The 19,605-nt window shown below is 40.9% G+C and overlaps 1 protein-coding gene across 1 annotated transcript; it reads left to right on the plus strand.

The window, feature by feature from the left end:
• The first annotated feature begins 1,525 nt into the window (after nucleotides 1–1,525).
• On the plus strand, nucleotides 1,526–19,367 carry pdcd4a (programmed cell death 4a). The gene is made up of 11 exons (XM_040146914.1): nucleotides 1,526–1,765; nucleotides 8,085–8,387; nucleotides 8,799–8,896; nucleotides 11,570–11,683; nucleotides 11,977–12,198; nucleotides 12,731–12,828; nucleotides 13,335–13,449; nucleotides 15,111–15,218; nucleotides 16,419–16,529; nucleotides 16,691–16,830; nucleotides 17,539–19,367. Exons 1-11 carry the CDS (start codon nucleotides 1,720–1,722, stop codon nucleotides 17,588–17,590), a joined length of 1,407 nt encoding a protein of 468 aa, XP_040002848.1. The 5' UTR covers nucleotides 1,526–1,719; the 3' UTR covers nucleotides 17,591–19,367.
• The last annotated feature ends 238 nt before the right edge of the window (nucleotides 19,368–19,605 follow it).

Below are 19,605 nucleotides of genomic sequence, written 5' to 3' on the forward strand. Positions count from 1 at the left end.
CTTCAAAACACAGCAATGTCTGCATTTCCCACAAAACACAGAAGGGAAACTCTGGCACTCCAGAGGTCAAAGGCAGCAGAAGAATCACATCATGTGTTGATCTCTTGTCTGATTTTTTTTATTCACAATCAATAGGTTTACCTGTTGCAAATTGTATGAAGAGCTAAAGGACCAGAGGTTTGGTAGGGGCACATAAACTCATGGTTGCACTCGAGGGGGGCCTCCTGCAAGTTAATCCAGCCTGTTGCAGATGAATAGGGGAACCAGTAGGTCCAGTTCAGGGGACAAAGCAGCCGAGAAAACAGTGTAAAAACACTGACTGTGCCCCAGCATTTAAGTGAGCTTCGTGTGTGCGCAGGCATTTTTGTCAAAGCCATCAACAAACGTAGCTGCACTGGTTTTTAGCACCATCCGGTGGTGTGAATTTGGATGACAAAAATACTTACGTACATGTTTATGTTTCCTTTAAAATTCTGTTAAAAAATAAATAGATGAGATCTGAGAGGTAATGAGAGACTGAGATGGGGGAGGACATGCAACAACATACATAAGTCCACAACCGTACAGTCAAACCAGGGACAAGGACGATGCCAGCATCTCAAAAAGTCCCACATCACACCACAATTATTTATTTATATATACAATTCACGAGGGTGTATTGTGCGAAAGCTCACCATCCAAACAGCGCAAGCACCGCTTTGAACAGGCTGACTCCGAAATGAATAAATAAACCACAGAAAGGCCTAGAAAGACGGGGTTGAGGTGAACACGCAAACATCTGTAATAGCACCTGCAGTTTTCCATTCATCCGGCAGCCACTGTTTTTTGCAACAGCCCGCATAAAAAAATAAAAATAAAATAAAATCGAGCATGATAGAGCTTTAACAGACAGTAATCAAAACGCATTGTTTGGCTTCACAAACGGACATATATCGTGTTAAACTGATCCAACTTGATACAGTTTGATGTAATGAGTCTTAATTGTACATCAGAGCTTGAACGAAGGGAAGCAGGGTTGTATAGGTAGGTAATTAAATACAATCAAAATACCTCATAGCCACGACAAAAAAAAACATAGATATACTGAGAAAGCCATACATTTTGAGGGATATTTTACAGTGATATAGTCAGTGGTAGATATGACTGTGGACGAATTTTTTTTGTTCCTGCGCTGTGATTGGTCGGAGGGGACCAGCACCCACCCCCTCTCCTGACCACTCCCCGTCCGCGTTTTCTCCACGTGACTCCGCCCGGATCGCTTCGCAAAGTTAAAAACAGACTTTGTTTATCTTGTCGCCTGTCTGCTGAAATGCTCTCCGACTAGTTTTGCCCACCTTCCTCTGCCCCCTCCCTGCGCTTCGTCATTTAACGCTCCCCGGGCCGTGAACGCTGAGAGGAGCGCCACACTTTTGCATTTCTCTCCTTCACTCTCCAGCACTTCTGGCCCCTTTGTAATTGATTTTCAGCCTTTTTTTTGTTTTTTTTTTTTTGTTCTCTGCAGCTGAGACCGTGCAATACAAAAAAAAAAAAAAAGGGGGGGGTCGGAAGGGACCTGAGTTTTTCCCCCCTCCATCTCGGGCCATCTGTCAAAAAGACTGTTTTACAAAACGCAGCTTGTCCCGCAGACGTTTGGGTTGCAGTCTTGGGGGGGGATTTGTCGCAGCTGAAGGCAGGAGGAGCGCACCGTGAGGATTTGTGATCGAGCATTTGGACAGCGCCATGGCGACCGAAGTGGATACGTGGTCCACCGCTGCGCCAGCCGACGGTGAGTGAGTGAATTCAGCCGCGCGTTGTGGTGCCCACTTCGGTGCAGAGTCTCGGGGGGCTACCGCTGGGCCTGCAGGCGTGTTCTCCCCGATCCATTGTCCCTGCATGGGATGGGCTGCTGCGCCAGCCATGCTCCACCATGTGCTCCGTTTAAAACCAGGCACACACACACACACACACACACACACACACACACACTTTCGCTCTCTCTCTCTCCCATACACACACACACACACCGAGCACTGCTGCAACAATCGCTGCGCACTGACGCAACGTTGCACATTTCGACGACGCAACCGGAACCAAACTCCATTTGATGATTTTAAAAGTTCAGTATTTATGCATGTACGTATTTATTAGGAGCTTTGATGCTGGTGTTTGTTGTTGAAGTGCTTTCCCGTTTAACCCTTTCGCGTTTCTGATTGGATGAGGCCAGAGTGCTTACTTCCGCTTTGACAAGTCGTCGTGTGCACACACTGGCCTGGCTGCCGAGAGCAGTACGGAAAGACTTTTCTTTGCAGCTAAAACCAGTAAATGCAGGAAAGAGAACAATCTGTTTTGGTTCCTGATCCCCCCCCCCCCCCTCCATATGTTGTTACCGTCACTCAGTCTCGTACACATGCATGTCAGTGCATTTTCTTTCTTTCTAACCTTTTTATTTAGACCGAGACGCAGTGCAGATCCCATTGGACGCCGCCATAAATGCATCTTGTGTGAGAATAATGGTTTCTCTCACTGCACAGTGGCTTTTTTTTTTTTTTTTTTAAATCATACTTGAGCTCGTGGCAAACTGGGTGCTCTCCTCTCTCAGCCTTGCAGTGACGTCGACATGTATAGCCTACTATGGGAGCCAATAGGAAAGCCTTCCTTATATAATCTATGCCCTGTTGTGTGTTCTAAGGTTACATAAGGTTACATTAGGACTTGTATCGTTTGCACTGTCCACAGCAGGTTGTAATGCATCAAACTTAGACTTCACACTTGTGATAATCATTTAACCTTAAACATGTGTACCTGGATTTGTGTTTTTGTCTGGAAAGAACACACCACAACTGATTGACCGGAGGTCACACAGAGTTAAATCTGTGCATGTGAGACACCGCATGGTCGGTTACTTGTTTGTTATGGTTGTGTGTGCGCGTGTGTGCGCGCGCGTGTGTGCGCGTGTGTGTGTGTGTGTCTGCTTTTAAAAAAAAAAAAAGCAGCAGAGCAGATGGGCTTTCCTGCGTGAACCTCACTGGCCTTTTTTCCTGAAGGAGGGTCAGCCACGCTTTAGTGAGCAACACACACACACACACACACACACACACACACACACACACACACACACACACACACGTGGTCAAAGAATCTATTGTTTTGAGCTGGGAAAAAAGTGGGAAAACAATTCCTCTATATGTTGTAGGTCAGACTGGACGCCAAACTCACCCAGTGCTGTGGGAAGTATGTAAAACTAGCATGGTAGAACACAGGTCTTATTAAACATGGATCTTCCCAAATGATCGGTAATCCAGGCTTTAAAGACCTGTCTGTGCCATCCATTTTAGGGGCAAACTAGATGGGACATCACGGTTGATTACGGTTTATCAATTGATCTACCAAACTACCAATAAGTTACCAGAGTTGAAAGTAATGTCTTAAAATTACTGGTCTGACCAGCAGCCAGAAAGCCCAAAGTGTTTTGATTTTAATAGGATAATTTCCTGTGAAAATTTGTCAAAATGGTTTGACAAAATAATGTCAACTAAAGCTCCACTCACCAGCTTGTTCAAAGCTTTTCTTTTGCATTTTATGGTCTTCATCGATAGATGAGTAGAGTTTGCTTGGTTGTCAGGTTTGTTTTTTGTTTTTGTTTTTTTTTATTAACTTTTTTTTATTTATTAAATCAGCTCAACACATAACAGGTGCAGATTTTAAAGCCTGTGTAGAGCCCCACCTGTGCGAACAATTAAACAACTCCTTGGATAAATACATGCTCTAAGGGCATCATGGAAGAAACCTGCTGCCCTAAATGTCAAGCCAGATCTCTTCGTGGCCTGCTGAGTACACATTATGTTATGGTCTTGCCTTCTTTCCTTTTGTTAACCCTCCTCCCCCACATAAGTTCATGACAACATGTGTGCACACACCATCCGTTTGCATTAAGTCCTTCAGTTTGGAAACGGAACAAACCGCCCGTGCAAAGTAGTGTTTTACAGTGCACAAGCGGAGTCGGTTGACTATCAAAAAAAAATTACAAAAAACACCTTATCTGACTCTTAACCGTTTATCTGAGTGGCTCTAATCTTTTTGTACGCACCTCCCCTTGTACTTTATCTGTGTTGTTGCTCTGCAGCTGTAACAGAGGGTGACTCGAGAAGCACAGTCAGCAAAAGTTTACAGTGAATGAAGTTGATCCTTTTTCTCTCACTGCATGAATATAAAAAAAGAAAAAAGAGACATAACATTGTTTCACATGTGGCAACCCATCTGCCTTTATTTATTGAACTTGTGTGCCCAGTCCCTAATCATCTGTTGTTACTGTTGTATATTTAAACACACATCACCATATGCACACAAGCTTAAGCGACATGTCTGCAACGTGGTTTTAAACAAAATTTGGCCTGTGTCCTTTCATAAAATGAAATGACCGTTAAACCACTAGGACATCCCCACCCTTCTCTCACTCTGATAGATTATCACCCCAGGACCGTATACAGTAGGGCTGTTCTCCATATCATTCTCTATATCATTGTTCAGATGCTTGTTTAACCTCAGGGGAAATCACACATGGTTTTGCTCATGTGTCTCTTTGCGTGGGTTAACAGAGAAAGCTCTCTCTTAGTAGATATTTACCCGTTGGACCTGTATTTAACCAGATGGTTGAACTGAGATTGGGCCATTGCTAAAAGCCAGGCTAAAATGGTGCTATTCCTAGACTGATGTAGAACCATGAAACAAAAAGGAGAGGAATAAAGGAAAAAAGGAAATGTTTAAAAGCATTGCAAGCGAGTACTAAAAACTACACCCAGTTGTCTAAACGCACTGCTTCTCTCTTTTATTGTGTGCAAACAGACGAGCTCAACATGGTCGTTGGTTTGTGATTGATAGAACAGCCACCTCCACCTTCTGACTAATAAACAGGTTACGCAAGAGTGTCATCAAAAGTTAATACATAATGCATAATATTAGTGCATAATGTGCTGGCGGTCTTGGATTTGTTGCTATATAATTCTCAAGATTTATAGGGATTTATAAGACCTGGCTCATTTCCTCAGTGTTTTGACTGACTCTAAATCAAAGCTGTTTTGTAAGTCAGTTGAGGCTTTTGAGAGTAGAAATTCAGTTCAGATCTGTGTCATCTGCGAAATAATGGGTTTCAGTCCTTACTTTAAAGATTCACTCCAGATATATTTTAAGATGTATGGAAATACTGTGCTCATTTTTGAGGTTTTTTTTTTTTTTTTTTTTTTTGAGTGTACTGAGACTTTAAAAAATGTACTGCATTTGACAGATCATACTTACAGTTCCATTTACAGTTTCAAAATTCAGGTCTGTCCCCAGGGAGGTACGTGAAATCTCTGCTCTACTGACCTCCTTCTCATTCATGAACACTGCTGGTGTTTGGATACCTAAAACTAAACGCCCAAACACTGCTGCTCAGGCTGCTCGCTGTCTGTGGAAAGCTACCACACAGTTTGTAGAGCAGAGGTCCTCTGCTGGCCTGCATTTGTCTGTGTGTTTTTAAAAAAAAAAAAAAAAAACTGGTTAGCTGTAGGGGCGGTTTAGAAAAACCATCATGACAGTGCCTAGTGGTTTGGTAAGCATTTTGGTGTAGTCTGGCCGGCGGGTTCACGACAGGAGAGGGACTTTGTTGCTGCAGCTTTATGAGACTGTAACAGTGGCACACAGACTTACCTTTGTCAAGTAAAGACAGTCAACCTCCACAGTTACAGAGTCATATGATCTTGCTGTATTTAAAAAGTTAATTTGCTTGGCTGCATTTGTTATGCTTGTTTTGCAACTCTTGTCTTGGCAAACACCTTCGACTTTTTCTGCCTTCTCATTTTTCTGCTCTTTTCCAGTTGGCCAGTTGTGTGTCTGGCGCGCTGCCATTGGTTAGTTCCTAATTTACAGGGCTGGCAGGCGCTGTGGCCTACATGAGGCAAGGAGGAGGAGCAGAAGGCGGAGATGACACATGGTGGGCTGTTTACCGATTTTTGAAGGCCAAGGGTGTGGTGCTGCTTTTTCTACAACAGGTTAATTCAGGGAGGGGGGTCCTGTTTTTGCTCAAAGGTGCTTCCTTTCATTTGTCATTCACATTCTTGAGCCGACCGGACTCTGCAAAAGTTTGAGATCTTTTGAGCACAAAAAAGTAGCTTGTAAGTTAGTTGATTTGACTCGCAACAGAAGTATGATCATTTCTTCAGTTGCAACCATTTGGTACATTTTCAGCACACAAACTGCTGCTGCTTTTTAGATTGTTAGTTTCATCTGTGGCTTAAACATTTTCCCCTTTCCTCGCTCTGTGTGTTTTCTACATCTCCTGTAATCTATAGGGCTATAACTCCTCAAACTGCCATTTGGGCCCATGCATAAGGGATCTAAGTATTCATTACACCCTCACATTCCTCCTCCTCCTGCTTTCCTTCTCTCCTGCAGCCCCGTCATGTGACCAGTCATGGACCCAGCCATGCCATATGTAGTCAGGTCGGCTGTAGCTGCTGCGAACAGATCGCGAGAAGACGGGAATAAAAAAAAAATTCCGATGTCAGCAGTTCTCCTGCATGTGTTCCCCTTTGCTCCCTCCCTCCTCCCAGGCCTGCAGGAGCACTCCAGTATCTTGTTGTTGTTTCCTTTTTGTTTGTTTGTTTGTTTTTGTTGTTGTTGTGTCTCTTTCTCTACACCTACAAGAAACAACCTGAGATTAGAGTCATAAAATCAGCATTTTTTTTTCTACCCAAAGAAGAATAGTATATAAAGCACTTGACACATTTGACCCATCTTATATCTGCCAACTCTGTGTGTGTGTGTGTGTGTGTGTGTGTGTGTGTGTGTGTGTGTGTGTGTGTGTGTGTGTGTGTGTGTGTGTGAGAATTTGTGCTGCCATCTTCCTCTGTTCTGTTTTGGCTTTTAAGTGACCTTTTGGCTTGATGTGCAAAACACGGCCATGACATACAGAGGTGGCTGTGGCACATGCAGTCAGGATGCATTGTTTTTATTCTCTGGGCTGCTGCTCCTGCTGTAGAGTGAAGGTGCTGATACAGTTTGTTGAATTCACACTAGATAATCGGTAGTGTTTGCAGTGCAGGGAAATCTAAGCCAAACAATAGCGGCAAGTTAACCATCCAAATGTAATGTGTCTCTATATTCTTGAGCTGTTTGGTGCATACCAAATCCTGAGCCATATTTTTTTGTTCAGCAATAATATGCCAAACATTGCCTTATCTTTTCAACAGAATGCGTCCCCCAAGTGCAGCTGAGTGACATTAAACAACCTATATTCCCTAGATTTTGTTTTACGTCTTGTTGATGGCACATCCTGTTTGACTGAAACTTGTTAGGCTCACAGCCAATCTCAGCCTTTGTGGCAGAGCTGTGCCATAAAAGTTTACCGCAGTTTTTATTAACATTGTTTCTGCAGCTGTAAAAATGGCATACTTTGAAATGGATTTACTAGTGTAGATACAATAAAAATCTTTCTTTGAATCATTCAAATATTTATATTAGTTTTATATTTTTTTGGACACAGAAATGAACTGATCTCTGGAGGTACACAGATTCTGACTAAATATTCCATTATTATTTCCTTTTTTTTTTATGGTTTACATTCTTGCCAATTAATGTTTTGTATCTGGGAATAATGTCACCTGAGTAGAAATATACACATTTATGCTACTTGGCCAAAACTATGACTGTACAAAGTACATGGACACTTAACATTACACTAATATGTGACAGTTGACCATATAAAATCCTTCACTCTTTTGGGAAAGCAAAGGCTGTCCAGAACATTTTGGAACGTGGCTGCAAGGATTTGCTCCCACTCAGATTTTGGCGTGACTTCATCCACAGCAAAGTCAGAAAACCATTTCTTCCAGAAAATGAAAATGACCTTCTCCATCCTGTTGCCACAAAGTTGAAACCACACTATTGCCTTTGTTTAAGCATTATGATTGACCTTAATGTGAACTCAGGTGGCCATACAGTGTACTTATAAACTCTCGTATTGTCTCAAGTGACTCCAGTACTTTGAGGTATTTGTTACCTTTCGGCTCTGGTTCAGCGCAAACAAAATTGTTCACAGCAAATGAACTGTTCCAACTCTCTGATCACAGGGATGTTCTCTTTCAACGACAACCTGGCAGAGGCTAACCGTCCCTACAGTGATGACGATGAAGTGCTGAATGAGGCCGAGGTGAACGGTAACTGGACGCCCCAGGAGAAAGCACTACATGAGGCGCGGCTCAAAGCCAAAGCCAAGCGTCGTCTGCGCAAGTCCTCATCCCGCAACTCAGCCAGCGAGTCCGTCTCTGAGTCAGGAGATTTGGCGGGAAGTGACCCAAACAGTCCAAAAGGCAAAGTCAACACCAATGACCGCAAATCCAGGACGGGCAAGGGCAGAGGCCTGCCAAAAAAAGGTACAATTTGCAGTTGCATGCTTTGAAGCAGAGCAGCACATTTTATATAGCTGAAGAAAGTTCAGCTTTGTTAGAGTAGCACTGAAGACATAAGCTTCCTCTTTTTGATGATCAGAAACAATTAACAGATAGTTTACAGTTTGAACGACCAGATATGAAATGGAAAAGGCACGGATAGAAATATTGGTCATAGTTATAAGGACTCTGGTCCTTCAGTGTTGAGAATTTCTGATGTCTATGGTTTGTATATATATGTACTGATTGTTGACAGTGATAACTAGTTTGGCTGGAAACGTTGTGTGTTTCATGACCTGCCTTTCATTAGCTGCACATAATATGTTGGGAGAAATGCCTCTTCAACAAGTTATATTGGCCGGCTACCCTTACGGTTTGTTTGCTGGTTGTCTGCAGGTGGGGCGGGTGGTAAAGGAGTTTGGGGGGCCGCTGGGATGGTTTATGAAGATGAAGAGCCTGATGTACGGGACCCCAACTATGATGAATCTGCCCAGGTGAGTGAGGATGGCAGACTGTGTCTCCTTTAAATTTTGGACTGTTGGTGCAGTTATATGCATGTTTATCTAGAAAACTTAGGAATCGACAGCCATAAAAACTTAAGATGTTGGGTTCTGTGCTTTTAGTTGGAAAAAAAAAAAAAATCCATTTAACAGGATCAGCAAGTTCTCGGTGAGAAAACTTGATGTTTTCCTTTTGGACTTAATGGATACATTACACTGAAAATTAAGAAGTGGCAGCAATGCAAAAAAATTGTGGAATAGTATTTTGCCACATAATCCAAGAAGGTATTGTCATTTTGACAATAATTAAAGTAGGGTTGAGACTACCATTTATTTTCAGTATTGAAGATCTACCAATAATTTTCTCAATTAATTGCTTATAGCACTATACAATGTGTACATGTATAAAATGGAGGATTTTACAGAATCTAAGGTGATGTCTTCAGAAAGCTTGTTTTCTCCAATCAACAGTCCAAAACCCAAAGATATTCAATTTACTATTATATGAGACGAAGAAAAGCCACACATCCCTAAATATGAAAGGATTTTTTTGCTTGAAAAATTAAAGATACATTTATTATCCTAACAGCTGCAAATTAATTTTCTGTCAACTCGTATCGCTACATAGCCAATGTTAGCATTAACAGCTGTTTATTTACCAGTCTAGAGGAAACGTTGTGAGTTCAGCATCAAACCTCCTTCCTTTACTCCCCAAGAGTTGTCTCCAGCGGTGGAACGCAATGCCAACGTTAACTCTTGTTTTGCTTCTATTTCTATCACTTCTCTTCTTCTACTGAAGTTAGCATGCTAACCAGCCAGCCCCAGCCCATCTCGTAATATCACTTTACGATAGTGAATCACGGTAGCGTTCAGTCTGCCCTCAGTCTAACATGAGAGGTTGAAGAAGAAGCGCTTCAAAGGAAAGAAGTTTGATGCCGAACTTGCAACATTTCTGCCTTGACTGGTGAGTAAACAGCTGTTGATGCTAATGTTGGCCATGCAGCGATACCAAAAACTAAAACATAGAATGTTTTTTAAAAGATTCTTTCTTTGGTGCTGTGAAAGTCCTCTTAGTTTCAAAATAATGACGTGACACGATCATCATCTGTCTTTCCACACATTCTCCCAACACTGTTTTTTTTTTTTCCAGTTACGAAAGAGCATCACCAGCACAAGTTAGTCATCACAGTTGTTGTTGGTCAGACCTGTTGTGTGGAGCAGCCTTTTGTTCCAAAGAGACCCACTGATCAAAGCTGTGTGGCGTGCTGGATGGCACCTTTTTTTTTGTATTTTCTTGTGTCAAACAAACGCGCTGACGTTGAAGGGCTGCTGCTGGGAAGCAACAAGATAATTGAACAACATAATTACTGTCCCCACTCAGACAACAAGCCTATGTAATCTTGCATCTCTCATGAATTACATAATTTATTGCTCTCTTGCCATGAATTGTAATATCTTGGATGGCATACAATTTATACTGGGCTGTTAATATATTGGGAAATGCGTTGAACCTCATTTAAACCACGCCCACTCACATGATTGTCTCATCCAGGTGGCTCTGTCCCATCACAGTCAGAGATATTTTTCAATCTTTAACCCTGTTATCAAGCAAACGCTCTGTGTGATGCAGAAGGCCAAGTTTGTTTGTCTCCTGTTAATGGTCACGCTAACTGAATGCGGGATGGGAAGGGCGCTTCTGTCAGTAAGAAGTTGATAACAGTTTGGGAACGGCTCAGAAAAAGTCAGTGTGATTTGGCCTTGAATGTTGCAGGAACATAGCGGAAAGATGTTAGTGTGTTAAAAGGGAACTGGGACAGAGTGGTACAAAAATCTGGCAGGGGCATGTACAGACTGTGGCCTTTGAGGCAGGCGGAGTTATCACCTGTGATAAAGGATTTCTGTATGGAAAAGGTCCTCCTTTCCTTGGGAAAATGGACAAAATGTAAAAATAATTTCAATATCTCCATAATGGGAATTATAGCATGCTTGAGAATGCCTTTTTTTTCCATCTTGTTTCACCAATCAGTGGTTAAAATATCAATGGCCTTGACACAAAATAAAGAACTTCTGCTGAAATTTATACTGTGTTTTTCTCTTTTGCCAAAAATGATTGTTTTTGGTTCCCTCCCATCGCCTTCTATACTCAACAATCACTTCATGTAACATGAGCAGAAAACAGGAAAACGAACCAGCATGTTGAAGTCAAATGGAAAGTAGTTTTGCTAAGATTACTGTTTAATCTGTGCTAGTTATTGTTCTCCAGGTCAAGCAAAACCTCACCTGAAAAGTTAGTGGAACTGGCTTTGGCCGACATACTTGGTATTCGTGAATGCAAGCGCTGCAATTAAATTAGAGAAGTTTAAGTTATTAGTTAGCATCACAAAATGATAGAACAGGGATGGATAACACAGGCACTTTAAAGAAAATTCCACTGATTAAAAAAAATCTGAAATTATTATGACATGGGTATAACTTTTCAGACCTGGTTAAACGTGAATTTAACTCTTTGACAGTGTCCACCATAGGGTCTAGATTTTTATATAACTGAGACTCTAATTGATATCGAGCTTTCAGTCAGGCTGTAGTGCTTAAATTTCCCCTCGTTGTGCATATTTGTGTACATGAACGGATTTTTCTGACCGATTTAGTTTGTCTGTTCTTGCACAGGGGGACACAGTTTACGCAACAGTTGTGCCAGAGGTGGATGAGAAGGAACTGGAAAAAATGGTCAACCCAATCGTGCAGGAGTACTTTGAACATGGAGACACAAAAGAGGTCCAGGTAGAGGATTTCAAATGAAGCACTTCTTCTTCCCTTCACCTAGTGCATGCTGAGCAGGAACGAGTGGGTTTGAAGAATAAATAGATGGATGGATGGAGAAACCAAGTAATGCACAGCTTGTATGCACAGATCATTAGATCAGTGACAGTACTGGTTAGAGAATATATAGTTCTGTAAGCTCCAGTATATTTCAGAGTCTACTCTTGCTTAATGTACTTTATTAATCCAGAATTGATAAGTCGATTCCACAGCAATCATTTTTTTTCTTTTTTTCTTCCGCTCATTCCTGTTAGATGTTGCTGAAGGAGCTCAACTTGGGCCCACATAAGTACGAGTTCTCCTCCCTGGCCGTGTCCCTGTCCCTTGAAGGCAAGGCCAGCCACAGAGAGCTGACCTCCCGCCTGTTGTCTGATCTGTCAGGCAAGATGCTGTCACAAAGTGACATGGCCCGTGCCTTCGACAAGATGCTGAAAGAGCTGCCAGACCTCATTCTGGACACACCGGAGGCTCCACAGGTAAAACTGAGACATAGAGGAGAAAGCAGCAGTCAGAGCCACAGATTTCTGGTCAGTGGATCTATAATTGTGTAGTGTGCCTAAGTAGTTCAAAAATGGGTGTGGACATACCACAGGGCTTTACGCACTTAAGACTGAATATTACACAGCATGCATTCAGTAGTTTTTTTTCCTTCTTCATAGAGGCGCATACACAAATCTCATGAGGTACTGACTGGTATTACACACACTGCTTGAGCTTTTAACACTGAGCATCTTCCCAGTCTCACAAAGACACACTGATGGTACCGAATCAAACACCGAGGTGTGTTGTGAGGAGTGCTTTTCTTTCCGCCCTTGCTGTATTTTTATGACCCATATCGTTCGAGTATGTGTGTTTAGCAGGGGTAGCTTTTTAAGGATTTTAAGTGTTTTCTATAACTACTCTTCAAAAAGGATTCAATGAAGTTGCACTATGTCTACATGTCGTCATAATAACACATTGGACTTAAACGTGTGATATGGGGACACTATCATGTTTTTTCTCCCTCAGATGTTAGGCCAGTTCATTGCCAGAGCCATAGCGGACCACGTCCTCCCCATGTCTTTCCTGGACTGTTACAAGGGCAAAGTGGACTGTGAGCATGCCAGGTGAGCTTAAGACAAGCAAAGTTAACATGCACGTACATTTTTTTTCTTCTTCTTCTTCAAAAAAAATTGACCTTAAATGTAAGAGCTGTAAGATTTTTGTTTTTTTGCAGGCTCTTTAGGGTTCTTTTAAGGTGAATTAGTCCTGTTAATTTTACGGTACGATGAGCAAACTTAGAGAACAGATGCAACAGAAACAAACTTTGGCATTCCTCCTCTGCTACTTTTCACTTTTTTTTTTTTTTTTTTTTTTTTAAAAGAGGATCAGATGTCTTCCTTTCCTGTGGTTCTGTGTGGTTGTCAGATAATGTTTACACATAATCAGACATCTTTGTTGTGGTGCCATCTTGGTAGTTTTAGACCTCCATGCTAATTTGGGTAAATCCCTCTAGTTTTACCATTTTTTCAAAGTCATTAGACTGAATGTAGATACACTGCCCGTTTTTGATCATATGAAATTTATATTGCATTTGTGGTGTTTTTTTTTTTTTTTTTTCTCTTTCTTTCAGAGTGGCTTTAGACCGGGCTGCAGTGCTGCTGACCATGAAGAGGGAGATGGTTCGTTTAGATAATGTGTGGGGTGTAGGTGGAGGCCTGAGACCTGTCAAACATCTCGTCAAAGAGGTAAGCTGAGACCAAACAGGGAGAATATTGTATATTTTAAAAAAAAATCAATCTGAGAAGTCACTTGCTCGTTTCCATATTCAAAACAATTTAATAAATGATCCCTAACACCTGAGGTCGGAGCGTTTTGTTGACATTCTGTAATTTAAACAGAGGGCAGAGATGCATGCTGGGTAGAAAGCCACAGGCCGACCCTCTGCTACGTTTCTGTGTCAGCGGAGCACTTTTCTCTCCCAAGGAGTGGGAATTGCAAAAACGAGGGCACAGGAGGGGCCAACACGGATACATGCCCAAGCCTTTAACTGAAACATGCAGTTTGCACACGAGAGCACACACACACACACACACACACACTTGCACCCCACACACACACTTGCACCCCACATGTCCTTGGCTTTGTTTTGTTTACAGTTATTGTTCCATGATCTGGATTTTCTGCAATTTTTTCATGCTAATGTGGGTGTGGATAGTGTGGGAGTTTCAAGTGCATGACTTGTAGAATTTTGTTACGCAACATGAAGTGAATGGATGCATGGTTTAGAAATAAGAGAGTTGTGTGGCGGTGTGGCCTCAGTCATACAGCATTGTGTTAGCTCCAGAGCCTCATGCTCTCCTGTCCAGTTTTGATTTCCTGCCTGGTTGTGTGCGCCTCAGGGGGAAAATACAGGTCTGATGGAACACACGGCCTTTTTCACTCACTGCTCTCACTCTCTTCTCTCTGATGTCGTCCTTTTTACTTGCAGCCTCTTCTAATCCCTTCAATATCTTCATCCTCACCTCTGTCATTGTCCTGCCTAGTGTCCACGTTACATTTCCCTCCTGTTACGGCTTTCTTGACGCTCAGATGGCCACACATTCCCACAGCCCAGCGAATTAGACCCAGAGTTGACTCAGAAGTGTTGGTTTAGCTCAGAGGAAATTTGCACTTGTTACATCAATCACGCTCCTATCAACTCCCAAGCGAGATGACTAATTGTACCATGAGTAGGTTTAAGTAATACGGTGCTTGTTGATGTGCGTGCAGCTCAGCTGTGAGAGTGACACAACCAAGCCCACTAAAAACACGAAGACGTGCCTTAAAGATTCAGGCTCAGCGATAAACGGAGGAATGCCTTTTTTCGAATGCTTTTTGACTTGTCTGGAATTGTCAGGTTTATCAGACATGTGTGCCAGGCTCATTTCCCAAGGAGGTCAGGTTATTGCTGGAGGAAATCCCCTCATATCGCTTGATTGAAAATACTTCTGAGGGAGAGGTACTTTTCAGGCATTATTTAACTCTGTGTATTCAGCCTTGTGAATACAAACAGATGTCAGGTTTTTGTTTTTTCCCCCAAATACTGTACCTCTGCAATACCCGGGAAGGAATTAAGGCTGGGGACCAAAGGTGGGAACAAGAAAATGACCCTTCCTCTAACATGATAATCCAGTACAATCTAGACTTCCATAGTATCTTACCATCAATAGACATGCAATACTCACACTTTTTTTTTTTCTTTTTTTCTTTTTTTTTAAATATATAACAAATAGTTTTCTTACTCACAAATGAATTCAGCTGAATTCTATGTTAATAACCTTCTGTCGTCATGCAAACAACCCAGAAATCCCAACAATTAAGCTACAAGAAATAAACAAATGGTTTTATTTCTGTGTGTTTGTTCCAGATGAACCTTCTGCTCAAGGAGTACCTGATATCAGGAGATGTGTTAGAGGCAGAGCACTGTCTGCGGGACCTGGAAGTCCCCCACTTCCACCATGAGCTGGTGTACGAGGTATTGCAGACCTGATGTTTGATGACAGTATTGAATGTTACCTGTATTTATTGAAACAAAACAATCTCCAGTATAAATCGTATTTACCAAGATGTCAAACATATAGTCTTGAGTTTGAAGTCGGATTTCTGCATGTTCTGCCTAAATTATGACAATAAGACAGCAGTTAAAACCTAAGTGAGCCTTTTATTTTCTCTTCCTTGTGTCTAGTCAAGTAAACTAATGAGCAAAACTGAAAAAAGGAAATCTCTTCAGCGACTTTCATTTCTGTTTTCTGCCAAGGACAGTGTGTGTGTTTGGCAGCAACCTTCTCTCATTTGCATAACATGTATTTGCAAAGTTCCAAATCAATAAATCCAAAATGGAGAAGCACATTGCGTAACACCGAGCTGTCTATCCTCCAAACAAATGTACTGTAATTGCTCAGTGAGGTTTTGATTGTTTTGGTACAACGTTTTTCTGAATAATTTATTTGTGAAGCTTCTAATTCTACAGCGCACACAAAGGTAACAGACTTGGACAACAGGTTTTTCTTTTCCAAATTAGATTGGGGACAAAAATGTTGCAGTCAAAACTGCAACAAAATCAAAAACTTCAGATTCTTCAGGTTTTTTTTTTTTCCATCAAATGGAACTGAACACATTTACTTATATAACGTGAGAAACTGCGATACAGCAGTCATAAATCTGAGAATGTATACTGGTTTTATTTAATGTTAGCTAATATAAGTTTTTACCATTATGGCAACAATTGTGTACACAGTGGGGTGTGTACTGTTGTGTAGCTGGATGCAACTTGTGCTTCATGTGCTGCACGTTAAAGTATCCGGCCAGTTTTTACTTTTTTTTTTTTTTTTTTTTTCCAGTTTGGAGTTTCACTCAGACCTCCATAGTGGATTATGGTTATTTGTCGCTGATTTCAACACAGGAACCAAAATGTCTAATAGGATTTTTATTATTTTACAAATAAAATTAAAAAAAAAAAAAAAACACAAATTGAAAAAAATAAAACTTTGAGGACAGCAAAGTCATGTTGTCAGTTTTTCCATGTGGGTCCAAACGCTGCCACCGTGTGGTGAAATGTGCAACTTTCACATGTCTGGAAAAAAAATCCTTTTTGATCATTGCATATGTTGATTCTACCGATATTTGACTTTAGATGAGGCACTTAGGTGCTGAACACATTGCTCTGCTTTTTCAGGTTATAGTGATGGTGCTGGAGTCGAAAGGGGAAACTGCCAGTCATATGATGATAAAGCTGCTTCAGTCCTTCTGGAAAACAGGCCTCATCACTGTGGATCAGATGAACAGGGTCAGTCCGTTCATGCACTACATTTTTTGCCTAACTGAAGTTAAAATATCTTTCTCTGTGAGAGAAATGATTTTAACAAATTTTACACTTTATTTGAGAATTCATGAGCGTTTAACCTCGTCATAATACTTTCCATGTTTATACATTGTTTTTCCTTGTAGGGTTTCCAGCGAGTCTACGATGAACTCCCTGAAATCAACCTTGATGTGCCTCACGCCCACTCTATCATGGAGACCTTTGTGGACCTTTGCTACCAGGAGTCAGTCATCACCAAACAGCTGAGAGATGCTTGTCCCTCCAGGTTAGTCAGGCAATAATTAGCACTTCAAAATGCTGTTTTCCTTTTTATATCTCCTAATTGTCATTTTCAAATACTAGTGTTATTCTTTGTTTTTCTAACTGTCAACAAAACCAAAAGTGAATTGGTGCATCTCTCAATGCTTTTCTAACTTACTTAACCTTTCTGCAGCTCTAAGCCTCAAGCCCACTTCTTTTTGCTTAAGATGTTAATTTTAAAAAGGATCACAAATATATAGTTTCATTTTCTTAAAAAAAAAAAGACTCAGTATTTTCCTAAAACTGTTGGGAATGTAGCTTTTAGCAAACACTAGGAGTAGATAGGAGTTGGAGTTTATTTTGAGGTAATCCCATATACAATGCCCTGCTGTCATAAATAGTGAGTATTTACGACAGCAGGACAGTGTGTATGGAAGTGACTCAAAATAAACTGGAGTTTCCGTATTCTTGGTGATGAAGGAACATGTCACCCAGTGCAAAAGTGTGGCTCACTGATGGGTTTTGGATAACGGCACAGAGGAATAAGCTGTAAGTCTTTGGTTACACAGACGGCACTTGTTAGAAGGATGAGTGCATTGTCGGTTTTGGTCTCTCTAACAGGATTTGTTGACGATGAGAAAAATACAACATAACCGTCCTCAACATTTAATAATGTAAGATGTATGCCCAAATTATACGGACATGTCTCTCAAATTTTGTTTTTCTCCACCAGAGGGCGAAAGCGCTTTGTAAGCGAAGGAGATGGAGGGGTGATCAAGAACTAACCCGCAAGAGGAAGAGGAGGAGCAGGAGGAGAGGTGTCTACAGGTTCTTACGCCCTGGTTCCACTCCAGCAGGTCCCCCTGAAATCGGACGCGCTGGCAGTCTAAAGTTTCCTCGTTCCGCTCCTGATAATGTTGTCATTACACAAACCAGCGTTGACGTTCGGTGAAAGTAGACTGAAGAATTACCTGGCCGTTCAGTTCCCTTCATCTTGTTAATCACCGTTTTTGACATTTTTGTAAGAATATGCTTTATTTCTGGGGTTGGTGCGCCCCTCTTTCCTTGGTCTTTGTACCTGTTTGTCAGGAATAATTCAAGTCAGATGTTTAAAGGACAGACAGGTGGACAGGTTGGGTTGTGCGGGAGATGAGTTTGGGTGGTTTGTCTCATGTTTTGCTTCGCCTGTTGCTACGTCTAATTTTTTTTGTTGTTCCCCATGTAACGGTCTACAAATGAAAAAAGCACTTAAAAGACTGAGCATACTGTACAGTCTACGAGCACTTGGTAATATAGCTCAACAACAAGGATCTAAACCTTTTTATTTTCTGCCACAAATGATTTGAAAATATTTCAAGGACAACATGCTTTGTACCCTCTGGTTCCAGTGGTTCTGTTGATCCCTCATGAACAGTGTTTTTTTTGTTCTTTTTTTTTCTTTTTTTTTTTTTTCTTTGAATCTTGGTCTCTGAGGCCAAATCTTCACTTTGTTCAGCATAGCAATCAAAGCAAGAGATGTTTGGGCACTGTTTGGGGTGTTTTCATTGCATTAGGGTAAATATACTTTGGATGCCATTTATGAAAATAAGAATAAATTGGGGATAAGGTGTGTAAAAAATAATTGAAGAAGCAATATTCTGGGTACTCTGACTTGGCTTCCACGTGGTCAGTATTCAGGACAGGTAACCTTAAAAAAATATAAAGCCAAACTTGCTTTAAAGAGCAGAATTTATCTGGAAGTTGTCCTTAAACTTGGAATATATATGTTGAATAAGTCGGTGAAAGTGCAACCCTGACATCTTAAGTACAGTATATTCAGATTTTTCTGCCACCGTCTGTAAAAGTTTTACATGTTGACCAAAGTTAAAAATGTGGATAAGAAAATATCTCATTCATCAAAAAACGGCAACAAAACAAAGTTTTTGTTTTTGTTTTTTGTTTTTTGTTTTGTTTTGTTTTGTATTTTTTCCACATCAGCAGTACTGGTGAAAGAGTAATCATGATTATGTGACTTGGCAAGAGTTGTAGAGATGTACGTCAATCACTTCCGTTGACCATAGTCATCAGTTGTGGTCTTTCACTTGTACCTTCTGTCAGTTTGTATCATTTCCCCATTTTTCACTGACTATTGATCAGGGCAGGTGTAAAAATGATAACTTAAACCTGTAATTGAAAATCTGTTTAAGGCCAAAGGCTGGGTTTTTTTTGTTTTTGTTTTTTTTCCTCCTCTCCCAAGGCTCTGACTCTTGACAGCATTTATGGTACATACATTATAAGATGCCTGGCTATGTGTCTTCATAGGACAAATTTATTATACCTAACGTGTAAATAATTGGGGGAAATGTATGTTAAATGGTTCATATTTGGAAACTTGTGTAATTCATGGACACACTTATTCATTCATGCATGCAGCTCTCCACTGTCAAATACAGGCTATAATGTTAATGTTTTGTATTCATACAGTCATATTTGTACTATTGATTTATTTTGGATCAGCAACCTGTTCACAACACACTGCCCTACAGAAGAAGTTCATTTTCTATATTTCAATAAAATGACATATTTCCCTCTATAAAGCCGTATTTGCATTTTTTTCTTCTTCTGGCACATCTCAGTAGTATGATATTTATCATGATATTTATTTATTTGTATGAAGAGCAAGCAACAAGGTAGTAGACCAATAGTGCTGCATTCATGTCAAATCATTTAAATCGTAATTACGAGCCGCCGAGTAAGAAAAACGTTCACGTCAGCCTCCTATTTGTAATTACGGAGAGGAAATATCAGCAGTTTCTGTTTT

This window comes from Xiphias gladius, chromosome 15 (genome assembly GCF_016859285.1).
Source record: "Xiphias gladius isolate SHS-SW01 ecotype Sanya breed wild chromosome 15, ASM1685928v1, whole genome shotgun sequence".
NCBI classification, from domain to species: Eukaryota; Metazoa; Chordata; class Actinopteri; order Istiophoriformes; family Xiphiidae; genus Xiphias; species Xiphias gladius.

Coding starts and splice junctions, on each gene's coding strand:
- pdcd4a (XM_040146914.1), top strand. CDS start 1,720: ATGGCGACCGAAGTGGATACGTGGTCCACCGCTGCGCCAGCCGACG. Junction 13,450..15,110: donor TCAAACATCTCGTCAAAGAG/GTAAGCTGAGAC, acceptor TGTTTGTTCCAG/ATGAACCTTCTGCTCAAGGA. Junction 16,530..16,690: donor CTGTGGATCAGATGAACAGG/GTCAGTCCGTTC, acceptor TTTTCCTTGTAG/GGTTTCCAGCGAGTCTACGA.